This window comes from Oncorhynchus tshawytscha, linkage group LG06 (genome assembly GCF_018296145.1).
Source record: "Oncorhynchus tshawytscha isolate Ot180627B linkage group LG06, Otsh_v2.0, whole genome shotgun sequence".
NCBI classification, from domain to species: Eukaryota; Metazoa; Chordata; class Actinopteri; order Salmoniformes; family Salmonidae; genus Oncorhynchus; species Oncorhynchus tshawytscha.
This window is the reverse complement of record NC_056434.1, coordinates 41,627,614-41,652,746: the sequence shown is the minus strand read 5'-3', so window position 1 is coordinate 41,652,746 and position 25,133 is coordinate 41,627,614. Positions and strand designations below refer to the sequence as shown.

The 25,133-nt window shown below is 42.0% G+C and overlaps 1 protein-coding gene across 1 annotated transcript; it reads left to right on the top strand.

Moving 5' to 3' along the window:
• Positions 1-1,517: 1,517 nt before the first annotated feature.
• On the top strand, positions 1,518-19,308 carry LOC112252552 (unconventional prefoldin RPB5 interactor 1). The gene is made up of 10 exons (XM_024423861.2): positions 1,518-1,899; positions 3,059-3,093; positions 3,327-3,405; positions 3,805-3,940; positions 5,086-5,177; positions 16,744-16,991; positions 17,145-17,409; positions 17,536-17,687; positions 17,903-18,143; positions 18,416-19,308. Exons 1-10 carry the CDS (start codon positions 1,828-1,830, stop codon positions 18,596-18,598), a joined length of 1,503 nt encoding a protein of 500 aa, XP_024279629.1. The 5' UTR covers positions 1,518-1,827; the 3' UTR covers positions 18,599-19,308.
• The last annotated feature ends 5,825 nt before the right edge of the window (positions 19,309-25,133 follow it).

Sequence of the window (25,133 nt, the reverse complement as noted above, 5' to 3'; positions counted from 1 at the left end):
ATTTTTTTATATAAAATATATTTTACAATTTCTTTACAAATAGTTTTCCTTGGGAAGTGTGGGTAAAGTGATATATGCGTTTTTATAAAGATATAACACTTTTGCATGTGAAAACACTGAATCCTAACTCATTAATCCACGTGCTTAATATACTTCACTTTTGTTTTCAGAGGACTTCACCGTGTGATTTGACCGTTTCACCCGGCTCACCACCAGGAGGCAGCCCAGTTTCAAAACGAATGCGATCAGCACTAACCCGGCGTACCCGGGGCATTAATCGAATTCCTTCCTTGTCACAGGAAATGAATCGACTGGTTTTATTTCCTGGAAAGCCACAACGTCAGAGAGCGATGTGCCAATAAGAAGAGGTCTGAAAATGACCTTATCGTGTTGGCTTGATAGTATTTAATTTTATGTGTTTTTTTCAATAATAGGCTATTCAAACATTCCCATTTTGGGAGTCAAACTACATCAAATTAGCATACATCTCTAATCAATTAGATTGATAAACATTGCTGGTAGAAGTTGTCTTTGAAACACAGATCTAGGATCACCCTACTTGTCCCAAATTACAAAGACATGGCCACAGTACTGTCTTTGATATGACTGGGAGTGGAGACGATGCAAAAATGTACCTCAGACTGATCAGGTGTTGTCACTAGTTACCACAGCCACAACGTAAAATTGTCTATATATTAGAAATTCATGAATACATATATATTTTTGTCTTAATTTAAGGTTGGGTATAAGGTTAGCAGTGTGGTTAAGGTTAGGTTTAAAATCAAATTTTAAGAAGAGAAATTGTAGAAATAGTCGGGGTTTAGCCATAATTCTTACTTTGTGGCTGTGGTAACTAGTGACGACCAAGATCAGGTCAACTTCGTTCGACTTCCGGAGCCGCTACAGAGCGCAGTGGACCACGTGGTCAACAGGCAGCGTGTTTACACATGTGACTTCTTTGACACATCTCCCGTGTTCAGAGTTCTGAGCCTGTGTGCCGCCCTCTTGCTAAGATTGTGCCATTTGAATTTACTGTATATAATTCTGCAAAGACAGACTATTAATCTTCCCAACTACACTGCTGTCCTCTATCATGAGAGCATCCGGTCAATTAATTATACCATGTGCATCTTGGAGCAACATTATAAATAGATTATTAGATTTTGCATTATGCCAAAGAATGTAAAAGACCATCATCACAGTAATTTTGCAACCTCAGTCATCATACTAATTGGATTGATGGGATAATATTATTGAGTGAGAATTGTTTCTTTATTCTGTAAATATGTCTCAGCTCTGTAACTAGTGAATTTACAACTGTAACTAGAGATATAATTTGCAATATAAGGTAAACACTCAATGTTTAAAATTAAGTTATTAAAGCATTTGATGGGGAATAAATATAAATATGTTTAATTTAATACCCTTGCAAGAGAGGGAAATCCTGTTCATATGTAGCCTATTGGATACAGTCTTACATAATGTGATCCTGTCCATGCATTGTTGTGAAAGTGAGCATTTTACCCAGAGTACACCGGGAAACAGACAGGGGAACATGGCGCAGGGTCGATGAGGAGGACGCTGAACATCGAGGATTATATTACGTGGATATTTTTGAGATCATGCTGAAATCCTAAAATGAGAGTGTGAAATGGTCTCACTTCCGAAGTCTTGGATATCTATCACTGCCCCTTTGATGAATAAGAGGAAAACGCGTCTCAGGAATACCTGCAATTGTATTCATAAACATTTCTTTAGGACTTACAACCCCTGAGCATTGTTTTGGATTCACAAACGTCACATTTCATTTGATTATTACATGGGAAGATGGCTGAGACAAATAAAAGGAACATAGAGGTCCTACAAGGAGTTGACAGACTTCGGGTGGAGCATAAGAAGGTAAAATAAACGAGCTAGATGGATTGTGCGTGCTCTGTCTGACAATGCACGCGGTCGAGTTATAATTATCAAATTGTTTTACATGTTCATTAAATGAGACCGCCTAGCGTGCATTCTCTGTCAGAATGTTGCAAGCTAGCTATTTAGTTGCATATTCATTTATGCGCTTGTGGCATCTTCGACAGGTAATTCATCGTGGAAACTTTCTAGCTAGTTCAACCTTTTTCTAGAAGCTTCCTTGAGCCAGCGGTCACATGTTGCTTCTTGTTTATTTCAGCTTAGATCCTGGCCAAACCATGTTTTTTAACTACAACCATCGAATATGCAAAGTCAAGTTTGCCAATTGCTCTGTTGAATTATATTTTTCAGCAAGCATAATGCATAAATAAACAAATGTACTTGCCCAATGCGTGAAGGATAGTTTAATGAACTCACCATACACTTATGCACACAAGCATTACCTTGTGTGGCCTAACGTTAGCTAATTTACTACTGGCCTTTCAACACTGACCTAGATTCAACATCCATAGCTAGCTAGAGCTAGTATAATCGTATCTAAATGTTCGAAGAATATCAATACACAGTGTTGGGCATTGATTGGATGTTTATTAACATGCATTCATGGCAATGCAATGCAGGACAAAAGTAAAGCTAGTCAGTTGGCAAAGTAATGTTCGTGTTGTGTTACAGTAGAATTTGACTCATGAAGGAGGGTGCAACTTTACTGTAGGCCTACTTTCAAATAGGAACAGGCCTAAGTGTTGACCAGGCATGCTTAGCTAAATTTCTGTCGTATTGAGTAAAGAATTGTATCTGCCGCATACATGGTACAACGTCATAATTCATACCCCTATCAAAAGTGTAGTATTATAGGCTACTTCCTAGTATGACATCCACTGTAAAGTGTACAGATGCCTCTTCCTGTCCCCAAGTAGGTGCTTCTGTGTAAGTATATCCTGTGAGTTCCAGAAAAGCTTTTGTCAATTAATCTTTGACAGCTATTAAATCAAAACACCCTAAACTTCCTGAGAATTTGTTCCCCAACATTGAGTAAGTGTAAAGAACTGTAAAATGGAGGGGGTTATTCAGAGTTTTTTTTTAAAATTGAGAATAAAAATGCTAAGTTTGACCTATAGAATTGTCACTCTGTCAACAACAGGTGGTGAAAGGCTGCGAAGTTCAGATCCAGCACTGGTGAGTTTTGTGTAGCAATTCCGCGTAGTGACTGGCGTAGGAGTCAAACAGAATCTCATAAATGATGATGCTACTGTGCTCCTAGATTACTAGTTACACCTAGTCCCTCACCACGTCCTTAATAGTACATAGATAGGCTAAACATTAGTTCTGGGATAGCCGATAGACCAGGAAGGGCATGTGGATCATTGTGTGCCGTTACTTTACTCAAATTAAAATCTTTGGACTTTCAGGGAGAAGGTAAAAGGTGACTATGAAGCCCTTGAGAATCAACTCAAAACTCTTCCAGATGAGGTGTCCTATGACATCATGGTACGTTCTCTCTTATTAAATGCAACGGGGAGAGTTTCCATAGCAGGGGCTTATTTAAAGTTTATTATATGAGATGTGTCAGAGTGAATTCCTAGGCCATGCATCCTTATTATAAATTGTCTTGTCTTGATCTGGAAAGAAACACGCATCAATTAATACAGCTCTTATGATGTGTGTATATATGTTGTGTGCAGGGAAGGCCTTATCTTTGACTACCAGTTTATGCTCTCCTTTTCTTTCAGCTATTTAATTTCACTTTCAGTTTGTGAAAAATATGCAGAACCATGTTTGAATTGCCGTAATATAAAAATGATTTTAGTCGAGGTGAAACTTGAACTTAACTTAAATAATGCAGTATTTATTTTAAAAACCTTTTTCCTCCCCTCTCTGCTGTAACAGGTGCCATTTGGCCCTTTGGCATTCATGCCTGGGAAGCTGGTCCATACCAATGAGATCACTGTGCTACTGGGAGACAACTGGTTTGCCAAGTGCTCTGCCAAGCAGGCCCAGAAGCTCTTGGAGCACAGGAAGAAACGTGAGTTTATTTTGGAAGCCATGTAGAATTTTCTCAGATACCATGATTCCTTGGAAAACTTTTGACACTCACTTCTCTAGTATTTTTATAATATTAGTTAACTTGTCAATTGTGTATGTATGGTAGTGGTTATGCTTATTGTGAAAGATTGAGGTCATATTATGAATGTCTTAACACTCCAACCATTTGCCCAGCAGAGGGGGCTGTTGTTATAGACTTGCTGTCAGAAACAAAGAGGCGATCACTCAGTGTTGTCAAGGAAAGTTGAATGGCTACTCATTTTGTGAATACTTGGATTATTATATTTGTTGTAGTCTTGCTGGTGGGCAATTAACTATTGAAAATGTAGAATTGTGACCAGAATGTTATACATTGATAAAGCCATTGTTTGGTTACTCAAGGCTTTTTGACCATGTTCTGCTATCATTTTGTCACAACAGTCCAGCCTTAAAAATCCTCCTGTCTATTCCACTGCTGGCCATTCTTTCTCTTACCCTTGTAAGTGAAAGCAGTTTCCCCTTGCTTTCTTTGGTATTCACCCTACGCCCGAAAAGCTATTTAATATTGTGTCAAATCGTCCTAAATAACAATGTGTGATAGTGATGGGAGCTTTATTAGACTGATGTCTACCGAAGCGTGAATGCGCCATAACCCTGCCCACCCCTCCCTGACCCTGCCCAGGCTGATTTTACACAGCTAAGTGCCATAATGCAAACATGGCTGGCTGAGACCTGTCAAACAGCCCCGCTGAGTTGTCAGGCTGTCCGTGTTTGACCTTTCCCCAACGTTTCGGAGACGTACGGCTTGAGGGCTCGGCGTCGCCATGACGACGGGGCCCTTTGCTGCCATTAGCAAACGGGGGTTTAATTGTTGTGAAGATTTAATGATCCGAAGTAGCACCGAGGGCATGAGATATTATGAACTGTTTGTGTCATCATTTTCCCTTTGTCAGTGTGTTCAGGATTTAACCCCTTACTGGTCCGAATACTGTGGTTTTTGTTTCTCTTTTCTACTGACTACGTTCACAAGCTGCATGTCTTGACCCTTTACACACACATTTGTCCAATTCCACACTAATCACACAATTTGTTTTTCAAATTATATCAAATCAAATTTTTGTCTTTTTTTTTTTTTTTTTTTTTTAGATGTAAGGAGTGCGCTGGATGACTTGCACAAGACGAAGAAGAACTTTGAAGCCAGAGTTGGGTTCACAGAGGATCTTGAAAAACTCTCAGGCGTAAGTGCCATCTAAAGCATATTCAAATGTTCTAAATCAACATGGCAGAGCTCTCTCTGTCCTCTGCCGTGCCCTGATTGTGTTATTGCTGATTATATCTGGAAATGTGCATGTACACCCTGGCCCATCTACTGTTGCTAGCCCCAATTCTGATTTGTGTTCCGATATTTGCTTCACTGACTTCTGCTCTTGTAAAAAGCCTGGGTTTTCTGCACATTAACACTAGAAGCTTATTACCTAAAAGTGTGTGTTCACAGCTCCAGACTAGACTTGTTGGTCATTACTTAGACATGGTTAAGAAACAGTGTTTTGAACACTGATGTTAACCTTTCTGGTTATAAACTTTTTTGGCAAGACAGATCTTCCAAAGGTGGTGGAGTGGCAGTCTTTACCAAGGAACACCTTCAGTGTTTGGTTGTCACCACCAATTCTGTCCCCAAACAATTTGATTTTCTGGTTTTACGCATTAAACTTTCAAATAACTCTTTGTTGACTGTTGCTGGGTGTTATCGGCCACCATCAGCACCGGCCTCTACCCTAAATGCCCAAGCTCTCACCTGGCACCTTACACTAAGTCTGAATTTGTCCTGCTAGGTGACCTAAACTGGGACATTCTTAAACCACATGACCAAGTCTTAAAGCAATGGGACTCTCTAAATCTTTCCCAGATTATTACCAATCCCAGAAGGTATGACTCCAAACCCTCAGAAAAGGCTACTCTCCTTGATGTTATCCTTACAAATAATCCTGATACGTATCGGTCTGGTGTTTCCTGTAATGACCCTAGTGATCACTGTTTTACAGCCTGTGTTCGCAATGGCTGCTCAGTGAAACGGGCCTGTCCTGATTTGTCATAGACGCTTGCTAAAAAAACTTTAATGAGCAAGCCTTCCTTCATGACTTGGCCTCTGTAAATTGGTATAGAATCAGCTTGATCACCTCTGTCGAAGACTCTTGGACCGTTCTTTGATATTTTCAGTGGTATTGTTAACAGGTACATGAAGAAAATGAGAATTAAAAACAAGTTCAGCCCCTGGTTCGACCTTGATCTGGCAGAGTTACTCCACCTCAATAATTCCATTTGGCAAATCGCTCGGCACACGCATACTCAGGCTGACTGGCTCTCGTTCAGGCAAATTAGAAATAGTGCACTGAGGCTATCCAGAAGGCCAAAGTTAGTTACTTTAAGGAGCAGTTCTCTCTCTGTGGGTCTAACCCCAAGAAGTTCTGGAAAAAGGTTAAAGACCTGGAGAATAAATCCTCCTCCTCACATCTGCCCATTTTTTATTTATTAATTTCACCTTTATTTAACCAGGTAAGCTAGTTGAAAATAAGTTCTCATTTGCAACTGCGACCTGGCCAAGATAAAGCATAGCAGTTCGACACATACAACAACACAGAGTTACACATGGAATGATCAAAACATACAGTCAATAATACAGTAGGAAAAAAGAAAACAAAGTATATATACAGTGAGTGCAAATAAGGGAGTTAAGGCAATAAATAGGCCATGGTGGCGAAGTAATTACAATATGGCAATTAAACACTGGAATGGTAGATGTGCAAGTAGAGATACTGTGGTACAAAAGGAGCAAAATAAATACAGTATGGGAATGAGGTAGATAGATGGGCTGTATACAGATGGGCTATGAACAGGTGCAGTGATCTGTGAGCTGCTATGACAGCTGGTTCTTAAAGCTAGTGAGGGAGATGGGAATCTCCAGCTTCAGTAATTTTTGCAGTTCGTTCCAGTCAGTGGCAGCAGAGAACTGGAAGGAAAGGCGACCAAAGGAGGAATTGGCTTTGGGGGTGACCAGTGAGATATACCTGCTGGAGCGTGTGCTACGAGTGGGTTTTGCTATGGTGACCAGCGAGCTGAGATAGGGCATGTCCCTTAATGTTCATGATGTGGTTGTTACTGGTAAGGAGCACATGGCTGAGCTCTTTAATCACCACTTCATTAAGGCAGGATTCCTATTTGACACAGTCATGCCTCCTTTTCCATCCAACATTTCCTCATCTCCCACCCATTCTAATGCGACTATCCCCGATGCTCCTCCCTCTTTTTCTCTTGCCCCGCTACAAAGTTTCTCCCTGCAGGTGGTCACTGGCTGCGGTCCAAACACTTAAAAGACACACCCTCGTCCACTTATGGCCTTGGGGGAATCCCTGTCGCCATCTTGGAGGGTGGTCCAAATGATTAGCCAAGCAAGGGAAGTTTGCAACGTAAGGCCCTCAGCCCTCGTTTTTAGTCGGCTTTGTGAATGTATAATTATGTTCACTCCGGGGCCTGAAACTCCCCATAACATAGTTTGCGCTGATTGTACATCCGCTAAGTCTGTGAAAACTTAAAAACAACATTAATGGAGAAGTCAACATACAAGTGTAAGTTAAAACGAATGCAAATAAGTTAAACATTTTGCTACCAAGAGAATTCTCTTCGATTATAATCACAGCCGTATATATTCCCCCCCAAGCAGACACATCGATGGCTCTGAACGAACTTTATTTAACTCTCTGCAAACTGGAAACGATTTATCCGGAGGCTGCATTCATTGTAGCTGGGGATTTTAACAAGGCTAATCTGAAAACAAGACTCCCTAAATTTTATCAGCATATCGATTGCGCAACCAGGGGTGGAAAGACCCTGGATCATTGTTACTCTAACTTCCGCGACGCATATAAGGCCCTGCCCCGCCCCCTTTCGGAAAAGCTGACCACGACTCCATTTTGTTGATCCCTGCCTACAGACAGAAACTAAAACAAGAAGCTCCCACGCTGAGGTCTGTCCAACGCTGGTCCGACCAAGCTGACTCCACACTCCAAGACTGCTTCCATCACGTGGACTGGGAGATGTTTCGTATTGCGTCAGACAACAACATTGACGAATACGCTGATACGGTGTGCGAGTTCATTAGAACGTGCGTTGAAGATGTCGTTCCCATAGCAACGATTAAAACATTCCCTAACCAGAAACCGTGGATTGATGGCAGCATTCGTGTGAAACTGAAGGCACGAACCACTGCTTTTAATCAGGGCAAGGTGTCTGGTAACATGACTGAATACAAACAGTGCAGCTATTCCCTCCGCAAGGCTATCAAACAAGCTAAGCGCCAGTACAGAGACAAAGTAGAATCTCAATTCAACGGCTCAGACACAAGAGGCATGTGGCAGGGTCTACAGTCAATCACGGACTACAGGAAGAAACCCAGCCCAGTCACGGACCAGGATGTCTTGCTCCCAGGCAGACTAAATAACTTTTTTGCCCGCTTTGAGGACAATACAGTGCCACTGACACGGCCTGCAACGGAAACATGCGGTCTCTCCTTCACTGCAGCCGAAGTGAGTAAGACATTTAAACGTGTTAACCCTCGCAAGGCTGCAGGCCCAGACGGCATCCCCAGCCGCGCCCTCAGAGCATGCACAGACCAGCTGGCCGGTGTGTTTACGGACATATTCAATCAATCCCTATACCAGTCTGCTGTTCCCACATGCTTCAAGAGGGCCACCATTGTTCCTGTTCCCAAGAAAGCTAAGGTAACTGAGCTAAACGACTACCGCCCCGTAGCACTCACATCCGTCATCATGAAGTGCTTTGAGAGACTAGTCAAGGACCATATCACCTCCACCCTACCTGACACCCTTGACCCACTCCAATTTGCTTACCGCCCAAATAGGTCCACAGACGATGCAATCTCAACCGCACTGCCCTAACCCATCTGGACAAGAGGAATACCTATGTGAGAATGCTGTTCATCGACTACAGCTCGGCATTCAACACCATAGTACCCTCCAAGCTCGTCATCAAGCTCGAGACCCTGGGTCTCGACTCCGCCCTGTGCAGCTGGGTACTGGACTTCCTGACGGGCCGCCCCCAGGTGGTGAGGGTAGGCAACAACATCTCCTCCCCGCTGATCCTCAACACTGGGGCCCCACAAGGGTGCGTTCTGAGCCCTCTCCTGTACTCCCTGTTCACCCACGACTGCGTGGCCATGCACGCCTCCAACTCAATCATCAGGTTTGCGGACGACACAACAGTGGTAGGCTTGATTACCAACAACGACGAGGCGGCCTACAGGGAGGAGGTGAGGGCCCTCGGAGTGTGGTGTCAGGAAAATAACCTCACACTCAACGTCAACAAAACTAAGGAGATGATTGTGGACTTCAGGAAACAGCAGAGGGAACACCCCCCCATCCACATCGATGGAACAGTAGTGGAGAGGGTAGCAAGTTTTAAGTTCCTCGGCATACACATCACAGACAAACTGAATTGGTCCACTCACACAGACAGCATCGTGAGGAAGGCGCAGCAGCGCCTCTTCAACCTCAGGAGGCTGAAGAAATTCGGCTTGTCACAAAAAGCACTCACAAACTTCTACAGATGCACAATCGAGAGCATCCTGTCAGGCTGTATCACCGCCTGGTACGGCAACTGCACCGCCCTCAACCGTAAGGCTCTCCAGAGGGTAGTGAGGTCTGCACAACGCATCACCGGGGGCAAACTACCTGCCCTCCAGGACACCTACACCACCCGATGCTACAGGAAGGCCATAAAGATCATCAAGGACATCAACCACCCGAGCCACTGCCTGTTCACCCCGCTGTCATCCAGAAGGCGAGGTCAGTACAGGTGCATCAAAGCTGGGACCGAGAGACTGAAAAACAGCTTCTATCTCAAGGCCATCAGACTGTTAAACAGCCACCACTAACATTGAGTGGCTACTGCCAACACACTGTCAATGACACTGACTCTACTCCAGCCACTTTAATCATGGGAATTGATGGGAAATGATGTAAATATATCACTAGCCACTTTAAACAATGCTACCTTATATAATGTTACTTACCCTACATTGTTCATCTCATATGCATACGTTGATACTGTACTCTATATCATCTACTGCATCCTTATGTAATACATGTATCACTAGCCACTTTAACTATGCCACTTGGTTTACATACTTATCTCATATGTATATACTGTACTCGATATCATCTACTGTATCTTGCCTATGCTGCTCTGTACCATCACTCATTCATATATCCTTATGTACATATTCTTTATCCCCTTACACTGTGTATAAGACAGTAGTTTTTTTGGAATTGTTAGTTAGATTACTTGCTCGTTATTACTGCATTGTCGGAACTAGAAGCACAAGCATTTCGCTACACTCGCATTAACATCTGCTAACCATGTTTATGTGACAAATAAAATTTGATTTGATTTGATTTATTTGACTAATGCACATGATGGCACAAACGCGTCTCGTAAATATGTTTTTGTTTGGTTATCTTTTGGAAATTGTAGAAATAAAAATGTTTCCTTCTTCAGAAGTTACAGCTAGGCGGGTTAATGACAGTTAGCTAATTAATTTGTTATCATACAGTAGGCGAACACTACTATTCAAAAGTTTGGGGTCACTTAGCCTGTCTAGGCCAAGCGTTCCGCTAGCGGAACCCCACCTCAACATTCCGCTGAAAAGGCAGCGCGCGAAATTCAAAAATATTTTTTATAAATATGTAACTTTCACACATGAACAAGTCCAATACAGCAAATAAAAGATTAACAAGATGTTTATCTACCCATGTTGTCTGATTTCAAAACTGATTTACAGCGAAAGCACCACATGATTGTTAGGTGAAGTCACAAAAACACACAGCCATTTTCCAGCTAAAGAGAGGAGTCACAAAAAGCAGAAATATAGATAAAATTAATCACTAACCTTTGATCTTCATCAGATGACACTCATAGGACATAATGTTACACAATACATGTGTTTTGTTTGAGAATGTGCATATTTATATCCAAAAAGCTCAGTTTACATTGGCGCATTACGTGCAGTAATATTTTGATTCCAAAACATCCAGTGATTTTCCCAGAAATACTCATAATAAACATTGATAAAAGATGCAAGTGTTATTCACAGAATTACAGAGAGACTGATCCTCTATGCAACCACTGTGCCAGATTTCCAAAAGACTTTACGGAAAATCATAATCTGAGAACGGAGCTCAGTACCTGCTTATAAACAGTTAGACAATTCCCGCCATCTTGGAGTCAATATTAGTTAGAAAAAATCCCAGTTCAACAATAAATGACTGATTTGTTCCATAAAGCCCATCATTTAGCCACCTGTTGTTAGCGTGTTCAGCCCAGTAATCCATCTTCATGGAGGCGCGACCATTTCCTCCATGACAAAAACTCAAAAAGTTCCTTTACAGGTCGTAGAAACAAGTCAGAACATGTCTGCACTCAATCTTTAGGATGTTTTTAACATATATCATCAATAAGGTTCCAACCGGAGAATTTCATTGTCTGAATAAAATCCCTGGAACGAGAGGATACTCTCTCGGGAGCGCGCTTCATGAGACTGAGGCGCTCTAACAGAACACTCACTAAAAGGGGTCTCATGAGCCCCTCCTTTATAGTATAATCTTAAAACTAGGATCTAAAGATGGTGACATTTAGTGGAAGCCCTGGGAAGTGCAGGCACATCCATAACTATCAGGGATTTAAATAGGCTCTGTTTTGAAATTCGACTTCTCACTTCCTGTTTGGATTTCTTCTTCTCTTCTCTCTCTTCGCTTGCCAAATGAGTTCTGTTATACTCAGACATCATTCAAACAGTTTTAGAATCTGGGACAGAGTAGGAGGCAGTTCAGTTTGGACACGCAATTCATCAAAAAGTGACATGCTGCCCCCTAACCTAACAGGCTAAAAATATCCTTGTTTTTTGAAAGAAAACCCAAAAATATATTTGTCCATTTAAAATAACATCAAATTGATCAGAAATACAGTGTAGACATTGTTAATGTTGTAAATGACTATTGTAGCTGGAAATGGCAGATAATTTTTAAAAATAATAATCAAATATCTACATAGACATACAGAGGCCCATTATCTTGGCCAGGTTGCAATTGTAAATGAGAACTTGTTCTCAACTTGCCTACCTGGTTAAATAAAGGTGAAATAAAATGATCAGCAACCATCACTCCTGTGTGCCAATGGCACGGTGTGTTAGCTAATCCAAGCTTATCATTTTAAAAGGCTAACTGATCATTAGAAAACCCTTTTTTGTAATTATGTTAGCACAGCTGGAAACTGTTGTTCTGATTAAAGAAGCAATACAACTGGCCTACTTTAGACTAGTTGAGTATCTGGAGCATCAGCATTTGTGGGTTCTATTACATGCTCAAAATGGCCAGAAACAAAGAACTTTCTTCTGAAACTCATCAGTCTATACTTGTTCTGAGAAATGAAGGCTATTCCATGCGAGAAAGTGTTAAGAAACTGAAGATCTTGTAAAATGCTGTGTACTACTCCCTTCACAGAACAGGGCAAATGGGCTCTAACCAGAATAGAAAGAGGAGTGGGAGGCTCCGGTGCACAAGAGGACAAGTACATTAGAGTTTCTAGTTTGAGAAACTGGCAGCTTCATTAAATAATACCCGCAAAACACCAGTCTCAACATCAACAGTGAAGAGGTGACCCCGGGATGCTGGCCTTATAGGCAGAGTTCCTCTGTCCAGTGTCTGTGTTCTTTTGACCATCTTAATCTTTTTTTTATTGGCCAGTCTAAGATATGTATTTTTCTTTGCAACTCTGCCTAGAAGGCCAGCATCCCGGAGTTGCTTCACTGTTGAAAAAAGGCTATTTTGTAAATGACATCGCCGAAGTCAAGGATCGGCAGGATAGTCTGTTTTACGAGGGTATGTTTGGCAGCATAAGTGAAGGAGGCTTTGTTGCGAAATAGGAAGCCGATTCTAGATTTTTTTTTAATGATTGGAGATGCTTAATATGAGTGGAAGGAGAGTTTACAGTCTAGCCAGACACTTAGGTATTTATAGTGAGCCACATATTCTAAGTCAGAACTGTCCAGAGTAGTGATGCTAGGCGGACGGGCGGGTGCGGGCAGCGATCGGTTGAAGAGTATGCATTTAGTTTTACTTGCATTTAAGAGCAGTTGGAGGCCACGGAAGGAGTGTTGTATGGCATTGAAGCTCGTTTGGAGGGTTGTTAACAGTGTCCAAAGAAGGGCCAGATATATACAGAATGGTGTCATCTGTGTAAAGGTGGATCAAAGAATCACCCGCAGCAAGAGCGAAATCATTGATATATACAGAGAAAAGAGTCGGCCTGAGAATTGAACCCTGTGGCACCCCCATAGAGACTGCCAGAGGTCCGGACAACAGGCCCTCCGATTTGACACACTGAACCCTGTCTGAGAAGTAGTTGGTGAACCAGGCGAGGCAGTCATTTGAGAAACCAAGGCTGTTGAGTCTGCCGATAAGAACGAGGTGTTTGAGTCGAAGCTGCACAGTACTGTTTTTCATCAATGGTGGTTATGATATCGTTTAGGACCTTGAGCGTGGCTGAGGTGCACCTGTGACCAGCTGGGAAACAGGACTGCATAGCGGAGAAGGTACGCTGGGATTCGAGATGGTCTGTGATCTGTTTGTTCACTTGTCTTTCGAAGGCTTTAGAAAGGCAGGGTAGGATAGATATAGGTCTGTAGCAGTTTGGGACTAGAGTGTCTCCGCCTTTGAAGAGTGGGATGACCGTGGCCGCTTTCCAATCTTTAGGAATCTCAGACGATATGAAATAGATCGGGGTTGTGACAATGGAGGCGGATATTTTTAGGCAGAGAGGGTCCAGATTGTCTAGCCCAGCTGATTTGTAGGGATCCAGATTTTTGCAGCTCTTTCAGAACATCAGCTGTCTGGATTTGGGTGAAGGGGGGGCTTGGGCCAGTTGCTGCGGGTGGTGCAGAGCTGTTGACTGGGGTTGGGGTAGCCAGGTAGAAAGCGTAGCCAGCTATAGAGAAATACTTATTGAAATTCTAGATTATCGTGGAATTATCGGTGGTGACAGTGTTTCCTAGCCTCAGTGCAGTGGGCAGCTGGGAGGAGGTACTCTTATTCTCCATGGACTATACAGTGTCCCAAAACATTTTGGAATTAGTGCTGCAGGATGCAAATTTCTGTTTGAAAAAGCTAGCCTTTGCTTTCCTAACTGACTGTGTATATTGGTTCCTGACTTCCCTGAAAAGTTGCATATCGTTTGCACTATTCAAAGCTAGTGCAGTGTGCCACAGGATGTTTTTGTGCTGGTCAAGGGCAGTCAGGTCTGGAGTAATAAAAAAAAAATGAAAGGGGCGTGCTTATTTAAGATCGTGAGGAAGGCACTATTGAAGAACAACCAGGCATCCTCTACTGACAGGATGAGGTCAATATCCTTCCAGGATACCCGGGCCAGGTCAATTAGAAAGGCCTGCTCGCAGAAGTGTTTTAGGGAGCGTTTGACAGTGATGAGGGTTGGTCGTTTGACCCATAACGGATGCAGTGACCCAAAACTTTTGAACAGTAGTGTATATTAATAATTATTTATTTAATATAAGTAGACATGCAATCATAATTGACTGTGCATTTAAAGCACCCACAAATTACCGGTGGCTGAAAAGGCAATCATCGCGGGATGAACAAGTGACGAATTTCCGGTCAAGGGTGGTCTATTTAAAAAAATAAAAAATTCTGCCTCCCTCGACCAGCAAGTGTATACTCGTCATACATCATCGGAAGTGTCCACTTAATTTGAGGGCTGAGGGGATAGGGTGTGTCTTCTAAGTGTTTGGACCGCAGCCACTGAGTCCGAGGTGCTAAAGGGGATCCTTAAACTTCAACCCCAAAAAACATCTGGGTCTGATGTTTAGATCCTTTTTTCTTTAAGGTTGCTGCCCTTATCATCGCCAAGCCTATCTGACATTTTTAACCTGTCTCTGCTCTCTGGGGAGGTTCCCATTGCTTGCTTTTTTTATACCTTTCATTTAACTAGGCAAGTCAGTTAAGAACACATTCTTATTTTCAATGACTGCCTAGGAACTGTGGGTTAACTGCCTTGTTCAGGGGCAGAACGACAGATTTTCACCTTGTCAGCTCAGGGGTTCCAATCTTCCAACCGCACAGTTAACTAGTCCAACGCTCTAACCATTGCACTCCACGAGTAGCCTGCCTGTTACGCGAATGTAGTAGAAGCCAAGGTAAATTGCTAGCTAGCATTAAACTTATCTTATAAAAAACAATCAATCATAATGACTAGTTCTAACTACTGATCCAGTTTAGCAGGCAATATTAACCAGGTGAAATTGTGTCATTTCTCTTGTGTTCATTGCATGCAGAGTCAGGGTATATGCAACAGTTGGGCTGCCTGGCTCATTGCGAACTAATTTGCCAGAATTTTACGTAATTATGACATACATTGAAGGTTGTGCAATGTAACAAGAATATTTAGACTTAGGGATGCCACCCATTAGATCAAATACCGAACGGTTCCGTATTTCACTATTCAATCATATTAATGACCAAAGGCTCGTATTTCTGTGTGTTATGTTATAATTAAGTCTGATTTGATAGAGCAGTATGACTGAGCAGCAGCAGGCCCGTAATCATTCATTCAAACAGCACTTTTGTGCGTTTTGCCAGCAGCTTTTCGGAAGCACAGCGCTGTTTATGACTTCAAGCCTATCAGCCTAATGGCTGGTGTTACCAATGTGCAATGGCTAGCTAGTTAGCTGGGTGTGTGCTAATACTGTTTCAAATGTCACTCACTTTTAGATTTGGAGTAGTTATTCCCCTTGCGCTGCAAGGGCCGTGGCTTTTGTGGAGCGATGGGTAACGATGCTTCGAGTGTGGCTGTTGTCTATGTGTTCCTGGTTCGAGCCCAGGTAGGGGCAAGGAGGGGGACGGAAGCTATACTGTTACACTGGCAATACTATAGTGCCTATAAGAACATCCAATAGTCAAAGGTATATGAAATATGAATGGTATAGAGAGAAATAGTCCTATAAATACTATATTAACTACAACCTTAAACCTCTTACCTTGGAATATTGAAGTCTCATGTTAAAAGGAACCACCAACTTTCATATGTTCTCATGTTCTGAGCAAGGAACTTAAATGTTAGCTTTTTTACATGGCACACATTTTACATGGCACATATTACTTTCTTCTCCCAACACTTTGTTTTTGCATTATTTAAACCAAATTGAACCTGTTTCATTATTTATTTGAGGCTTATTGATGTTTTATATTAAGGTTAATTCAGTATTGTTGTAATTGTCATTATTACATATAAAAAAATCGGCCGATTAATCGGCATCGGCTTTTTTTGGTCCTCCAATAATTGGTATCGGTATCGGCGTTGAAAAATCATAATCGGTCGACCTCTAGTTGCTACCATGCTGTGTTGTTGTCTTAGGTCTCTCTTTATGTAGTGTTGTGATGTCTCTCTTGTCGTGATGTGTGTGTTGTCCTATATTTTTATTTTTAATCCCAGCCCCCGGCCTTTTGCCTTCTGGTTGGCCGTCATTGTCAATAGGAATTTGTTCTAAACTGACTTGCCCAGTTAAATAAAGGTTAAATATAAAAAAGTGTAATTACAGTGAAAACAAAGAGCTTTGAGGATCCTCTTCAGCCAGCGTATCTGATAGACAACTCCTCTGTGCAGATAAAGCAATTTGTATGAGCAGATATTGTTAACACGCTGGCTTTTACCCTTCTGTTTCCTCAGGCTAAAGGGGACTATGTGGACATCAGAGAAGAGGTTGAAAGTATTGAAGAATTTGTAAGCAAAGGAAAGCAGCGTGTGGCCCTTAAGCCCCACACTAAGCCCAAAATGGAGGCTGTTGTGAAGATGGAGGAGGAGGAGGAGGGCGGTGGAGATGGAGGGAGTAGGAGAGGAGTGCTGTCCGAGGAGGAGCTGTGGGCCAGACTGGATGAGCTGGAAGCAAAAGAGAAGCTTGAGGAGGAGCATGACCGGTAGAGTTGCACACGCACACACACTCACGCACACAAAACACATGGACTTTCACATTAAGTGATTCAGGGCACTCTTCCCACCTTCACACCTGTGTTTCATTGCAAAAGTGAAGATTAGATTTCTCATGATGCCTTGTTTTGATTTGTTTTCAGACACTTTGGAAGTGCAGACACCAACGGCAATGACGACACAACATCCTCCTCTGAGGAAGAGAAGGAGGGAGATGGTGGCGGCCATCATCGCGTCAACGGACATGACGAGAGGAGTGAAGGCAAGATGACTGTGCCTCACAACAGTGGCCAATTTAACGGTACAACCAGGGACAGGGAGAAGGAGGAGGAGGAAGACAAGGGAGAGGAGGAGGAAGGCAACGGTTTGCCTACCATCTATTTCTCTCATACGGTGGAACCCAAGAAGGTCAGTGTTTTATAAATCGTATTAAACTCAATGCAGTCAACAGTCAACAATGTCGTCAATTATGTTATTTGAGTCATGTAAATCAATGTACTACATTTTTCTCTCTGTCTGTCACTTCATTTCCAGGTGAGGATAAACACAGGGAAGAACACCATGTTGAAGTTCAGTGAGCTGAAGGAACAGAAGCAGCAAGCCAAGAGGAAAAAGAAGATCGGCACCAGCAATGGTCACTCTCACCACGGGCTCCACAACATCACCACGCCCACAGACATCTACAGGTAAACCCACACTACACATCACTTATCTAGTTCTTGGTTGGCATACCTATTAGCAACATTTTGGGTCCAATGTATTGGCATATATTAAATGTTATTTACTCTGAATGTTTCCAGGTACTTTGTTCTGATTCGGTATGGTGTCTGTCAATTAACAAGTTCTGCGATCTGATTGGGTATAATGCCTGACTAGGCCTATGTTTGTGGACTTTTGTCAGGTTGTTTGTGGATGTGAAGAATGGCGAGCCCATCCCCAGGAAGTCCATCCTAAAGTCCCGGAGCAGAGAGAACAGCGGATGTAGCGACACCAGCGAGAGCAGCGCTGCCGACTTCGAAGAGCGCAGGACGTTCGGACGCACCCTGAGCCACGACGAGAACACATGCAGCGACACCAGCGACGGCATCACCGAGGAGGACAGCCCCACCGGGAACCCTCTACACCCCACCAGACGCTTCGAGGTAAAACTCAGCTGGGTCATGTTCATTAGACAGTAAACGGAAGACAACTGACAGAGGGACTACCTGAACATCTTATGCAATAAAAAACATTCATTTTCCGTTGCAGGCCCTAATGAATACGACCGTGGTCCTCTGCTGATTTGTTTTTCGAATCATGATCTTTGAATGTTGAATAGGGATACACCTTGAACAAGTTGTTTGTCTGTGCACTGCCCAGCTCTACAGCCTCTCATTAACCACCTCCTGATAAAAATGTTTTGTTGATCATCCAGGCCTTTTCATGCACAGTGGTGGAGAAGGAGCCCATTCCCTTGTCGATCCCCCACCTAACCATCGTCCCTCCAGCTCTGCCCACAATCCCAGAGCGGAAGCTGGAGGAGGTGGCCCCCGACGCCCCCCGTGAGGCCCCTAAGCGGGTGTCCAAGTTCAAAGCTGCCCGGCTGCAGCAGAAGTGACCCTGCAAAGCCAGTCTCCAGGATTCACACGACTGGCCCCTTTTTAACATAGATGTTCTACGCCAGCACTTTGAGTTGGACAGACTGTGAACCCTCCCTAATATCTGCCATGTCTCTTCTTCTTTTGTCATCACTCTTCAAGCCTTTATTCTTCTCTTTCATAATGCTTTTCCTGTTAGTACACAGGGTATCTATTACAGTAGGACTGTTCTATAAGAGGCAGTACTCTGTAAGAGTAGCATAGCATTGTTTAGGACGCTTGCGCTTAACCATTTACCTGCCTTGTAAGGAACATCAAGCTTTTGTTGCTAAGTAAGCACTTCATTGCAATATGTATTTAAGTCAAGAGGTTGTTTATTTAGAGCCCTCATCCTCCAACATTATGGCACTACACTAGTCCACACTGCCTAGGTGCTCATTTTATGGTGGTTGCTCTCGTGTCAGTGTCTTGACAAGGCCAGTGGTTTACCACTCTATTTGTTTGATCCATCATTTTGCCTGCTATGCTAAAAACGACATGCTCTGTGTCATTTATTTTTTTCCTTTTTTTATTTTCTACGATTATTCTACACAGGGTCATATGCTGACTGCCCTTTATTGTCCCCAATCCCCTTGTACCTGCCTAATGCCCACCTCTGTGACCAGCTTTATGTCAGAATAAACATTGTTGTAAACTGGAAGGAAAATAAAAGATTTTGTGGAAAAAGTCATGTGTTACTCCCCTTTGGGTAGATTTTCTCAAACCTTTTCTCCTTTTTTCACTAAAGGATGAGTCAGACCAACACAAACGTTGACTGTGCACAGTAGATCACCTGCTGAGTGTCAAAGAGGGTGGTGATTCTACATGTAGAATTGTGGGGAAATTAACAAGATGACGGCTGATGTTCTTTGGTCAGAGGTGATAGGATGGCTGCCCACTGTTGATGTTCGTGTTGGTCTTTATTGTCCATAACAGGTATGCCACATATACAGTACATTACCAAAAGTATGTGGGCACCGGCTCGTCAAACATCTCATTCCAAAATCATGGGCATTAATAAGGAGTTGGTACCCCCTTTGCTGCTATAACAGCCTCCAGTCTTCTGGGATTTTTCTGCAGTGACTTGCTGGGCAATGATGTTGGGCGGTTAGGCCTTGTAGTTGGTGATCCAATTCATCCTAAAGATGTCCGATGGGGCTGAGGTCAGGGCTCTGTGCAGGCCAATCAAGTTCTTCCACACCGATCTCGACAAACCATTTCTGTGTGGACCTTGCTTTGTGCACAGGGGCATTGTCATGCTGAAACAGTAAAGGGCCTTCCCCAAACTGTTGCCACAAAGTTGGAAGCACAGAATCATACTGTTAAGATTTCCATTCACTGGAAATAAGGGGTCTAGCCCGAACCATGAAAAACCAGACTATTATTCCTCCTCCACCAAACTTTACAGTTGGCACTATGCATTCGAGCGGGTAGCGTTCTCCTTGCATTCACCAAACCTAGATTAGTCCGTTCGACTGCTAGATGGTGAAGTGTGATTCATCACGACAGAGAATGTTTCCACTGCTCCAGTGTCCAATGGTCGCAAGCTTTATACCACTCCAGCCGATGCTTGGCATTGCGCATGGGGATGGAAACCCTTGACATTTCCACTTCACAAACAGCATTTACAGTTGACTGGGGCAGCTCTAGCAGGGCAGCAATTTTACTTGTTGGAAAGGTGGCATCCTATGACGGTGCCACGTTGAAAGTCACTGAGCTCTTCAGTAAGGCCAGTCTCTTTCCAATGTTTGACTATGGAGTTTGCATGGCTGTGTGCTAGATTTTTACACACTTGTCGGAAACGGGTGTGGCTGAAATAGCCAAATGCACTAATTTGAAGGCTGATCCACATACTTTTGTATATTTAGTGTATCTTGAAAATGTAAAAACACAAGGACCAACAGATCATCTCTCCTATGTACATTTCTTTTATGGCCATTTGTAAAAAAGACAGAAAATAAATTGTGCAGTCTGGTATGCTTAATATAAGGAATGTGAAATAATTTATACTTTTGATACTTAAGTATATTTTAGCAATGACATTTACTTTTGATACTTGAGTATATTTAAATCCGAATGCTTGCTTTACTTCAACTAAAGTAGTATTTTACTGGGTGAATTTTACTTGAGTCATTTTCTAATAAGGTACTGTATCTGTACTTTTACTCAAGTATGACAATTGGGTACTTTTCCCACCACTGAACAAGTCAGCGACAATGGGTAGTTTTCGAGCATGAGCTGCTTGTTTCAGGTCCTGCCATAACATCTCAATCGGGCTGAAGTCTGGACTTTGACTAGGCCATTCCAAAACTTGTTGCTTTTCAGCCATTCTGTCTTGATTGTGTGTTTTGGATCATTGTCTTGCTGCATGACCCAGTTGTGCTTTGACTTCAGCTCACGGATGGATGGCCTGAAATTTTCCATTAGAATTATCTGATACAGAGCAGAATTCATGGTTCCTTCAATGATGACAAGTCGTTTAGGTCCTGAGGCAGCAAAGCATCCCCCAACCATCACACTACCACCACCATACTTCACTGTTGTTTTGAGGTTCATACTGTGGAATGCAGTGTTTGGTTTTCGCAGACATAACGGGGCCCATGTTGTCCAAAAAGTTAGTTTTGACTCATCTGACCATAGAATATTCTTCCAGGAATCTTGACGATCATCCAGGTGCTTTTTGGCAAACTCTAGTCGACTATTTGGACGACATGGGTCCGGTTATGTCTGTCGCAAACACTGCATTCCACAGTAAGAACGTCATACCGGCGGTCAAGAATGTTGCTGGTAGTGTGATGGTGAAATTACTTTTTCACACAGGGGCAATTGGTGTTGCATAATTTTTTAAAATTCAATAAGTATCAACATTTCATGTTATTTGTTCACTCCGGTTTTCTTTATCAAATATTAGGTTTTGGTTGAAGATCTGATAACATTCAGTGTACATTTTTTTCTGCAGAAATGGATAAAATCAGAAGGTATATACTTTTCACGGCAGTGTATCACTTGCTGCTTGCTAAGTGGTGAGAGTGCAGGGTTTGATAAGCAGCTTTTAAACTGAACTGGTCCTGAGGTGATCCTCTCACCACCAGGATTAGGGCTGCAATATGAAAACCCAATCCAGGTAGCATGAGACAAATTAGTTAGACACAGATCATTGAACTTAAAAACCTCATCTTTGAAGGTAGATGTTGGACCATGTACTTAACAGTTCAAATAGATCTAAGGAAGATGTTCATCTGAAACACAACAGTGAGGTTATTTAGGTTATTTAGGATCTCCTTGCAGAGACAAGCAGGTATTGTTGACCAGACAGTTGCTCAGAAAAGAGGCTCATGCTCCCAGCTACAAATGGGGCATTAAACTGTTCCTTGCTGTACACCTGGACCGGTTTCATGGGCCCAGATAAAGCCTACTCCTGTATTTCAAACCATGTTCCATAGAGAATCACTGCTTGGTCTATGAAACATCCCCTGAAGTGTTACATTAATATGTGTCTATATAATGTAAGTACATGTTCTTGCATCTATTTCATATTTCAGAAATCTGGGGTCATTATAGTTATTTTGAATGAAAGTCAGACCTCTGTAAATGGTGTCAAAGTGCACCAGCGGCTAACATCAGCACAGTACTTTGAGGCTACACATTTCATCTAAGTAGAATGCATGAGGATGTGTGCACAATAGGGGCTTTTTTGTGTGTGTGGTTATTGTATAGATACATTCCATCTCTCTCTTAGAAAATAATCCACTTGGAAGGTCATTGGGATGGCAGGAGTGTGATGGATGTTAGAAGCACCCAATTAAGCTTTCTGAAAAGAAGCCTATGAGCGCTCTAAGCACTAACTGTAAAAACAGCTGAATCACAAGTCAGAGGTATCCTGCATTATTCATTATGTTTTACAAAGGGTCAGAGTGGCTAAAATCCTCATTATAAATATTTTGAGAAGACGATCGGAGGTCACAGGGCTACTTTTTCGATGTTGACACAGTCCATGGGTTTAAGGAGCAAGGCTCAATCAAACATTTTACACACACACACATACACACACACACACAGAGAGAGAGCTAGAGAGAGAGAGAGAGAGAGAGATCTGGAAAGATTAAGATGATAAGGAGGTGAGCCATGGCAAAGTCATACCAAACCCCATCCTGTGTCTGTCACAAACAAGTGGTTCCCGAAAATTAACTCTGCCAGGCAAATGTGACGTTTTTTACGGTGCCAAAATTCACAACAATTCATGTGCATGGTGGTTAGGCCTAATTTAAAATAACCCACTAAAATGTGACGTTTTTACAGAGCAAAAAATTACTGAATGTCATGTGCATCCTGATGACTAATTTAAGTGAAACGGGTAGTTGATAATCTTGGAGTGTAAATAACCTATGCATAATTTACGCAGTGCTTGTCAACTACCAGATGGGGGAGTCCACGCCATCTCGAAGTGGTCATATCCCCTCCTTCTCACGGACATTAAACTATAAGCTCATATGCTTCCATACTTCATTTCGAAAGCATGCATGTTTAATAGTTGAAGGATGTTGACGGAGGTCTGATTTTATTGTTACCCTTTAGCGCAGGATCACGGAAAAGTCAGATACACAGGCCATCACTTGTCACTGACTGAACTCAAGCTGTCACTTCGAGTCCAATACGCGCTGGAGTCTTTTACATGCGCTGATCTAAATGCTCAGGTAAGGATTTTTTTTAAACAATATTCAGTCAAACGTATTTATCATCTCCAGCAACTCTAACTTTCAGCTTATTCGAATGCCGTTTTCTCAGAATTACATGGTTTCTCAGAATAGATTTGTGTGCGTGAATGCATGAGCGCCTTATGGTGAGGTTGGCTGCCCCTGGTAATGCCAAAGTCAGTAGGCTATTAAGTGAAGGGAACTTGGGAAATATAGTCAAAAAGTAAGTATAGGTGGGGTAGTCATATAGTGTAGGATAGTGTATGTATTTCAATGCTTGAATTGACCCCAAATTCATTCATAAGTCATGTCGAATGGACAAAACAGGATTGTGTATGATGGTGGAATAGCAGGTCTTGTGTACTGTGCCTTCAGAAATGATTCACACCCCTGTTTCTTGCACATTTTGTTGAGTTACAGCCTGAATTTAAAATGTATTAAATTTAGATATTGTGTCACTGATCTACACACAACACCCCATAATATCAATTTGGATTTTGTTTGTAGATTTGTTTTTTATTAATAAAAAATTTAAAGATGAAATGTTTTGAGTGATTAAGTATTCAACCCCTTTTTTATGGCAAGACTCAGGAGTAAACATGTGCTTAACAAATTAGATAAGTTGCATGAACTCATTCTGTGTTCAATAATAGTGTGTAACATGGTTTTTGAATTACTACCACATCTCTGTACCCCACACATACAATTATCTGTAAGGTCCCTCAATTGAGTAGTGAATTTCAAGCACAGATTCAACCACAAAGACCAGGGAGGTTCTCTAATGCCTTGCAAAGAAGGGAAACGATCATGCATGGTGAAGTTATTAATTAGGCTTTGGATGGTTTATCAATACACCCAGTTACTGCAAAGATACAGGTGTCCTTCCTAACTCAAGTGCCGTAGAGGAAGGAAACTGCTCTATGATTTCCCCATGAGACTAATGGGGATTTTAAAACGGTTACAGAGTTTAATGGTTGTGATATGAGAAAACTGAGAATGGATCAACAACATTGTAGTTACTCCGCAATTATAACCTAAATGACAAAGTGAAAAGAAGGAAGCCTGTACAGAATACAAATATTCCAAAACATGCAACCTGTTTTCAACAAGTCACTTAAGTAATACTGCAAAAAAAGGGGCAAAAAAAAAACTTTTTGTCCTGAATACAAAGCGTTATGCTTGGGGAAATTCCAACACATCACTGGGTACCACTTTTCATATTTTCAAGCATGGTGGTGGCTGCATCATGTTATGGGTATGCTAGTCATCGGCAAGGACGAGGGAGTTTTTTAGGAAAAAAATTAATGGAATACAGCTAAGCACAGGTAAAATCTTCTTTCCAACAGACACTGAGAGACAAATTCACCCTTCAGCAAGACAATAACCTGAAACACAAGGCCAAATATACATGGGAATTGCTTACCAAGATGACATTGAATGTTCCTGAGTGGCCTAGTTACAGTTTTGACCGAAATCGTCTGGAAAATCTATGGCAAGACTTGAAAATGGCTTTTAGCAATGATCAACAAACAACTTGACAGAACTCAAGTAATTTTTAAAAGAATACTGGGTAAATATTGTACAATCGAGGTGTGCAAAGTTCTTAGAGACTTACGCCAAAAGACTCAAAGCTGTAATTGCTTCCTTAGGTGATTCTAACATGTATTGACTCATGGGGGTGAATACTTATCTAATTAATATATATTAGTGTTGTATTTTTCATACATTTAAAAAAAAAAAGGTTAGAAGGTTCTTCCACTTTGACATTACAGAGTATATTGTGTGGATAGTTGAAAAGAAATTACAACGAAATCCATTTTAA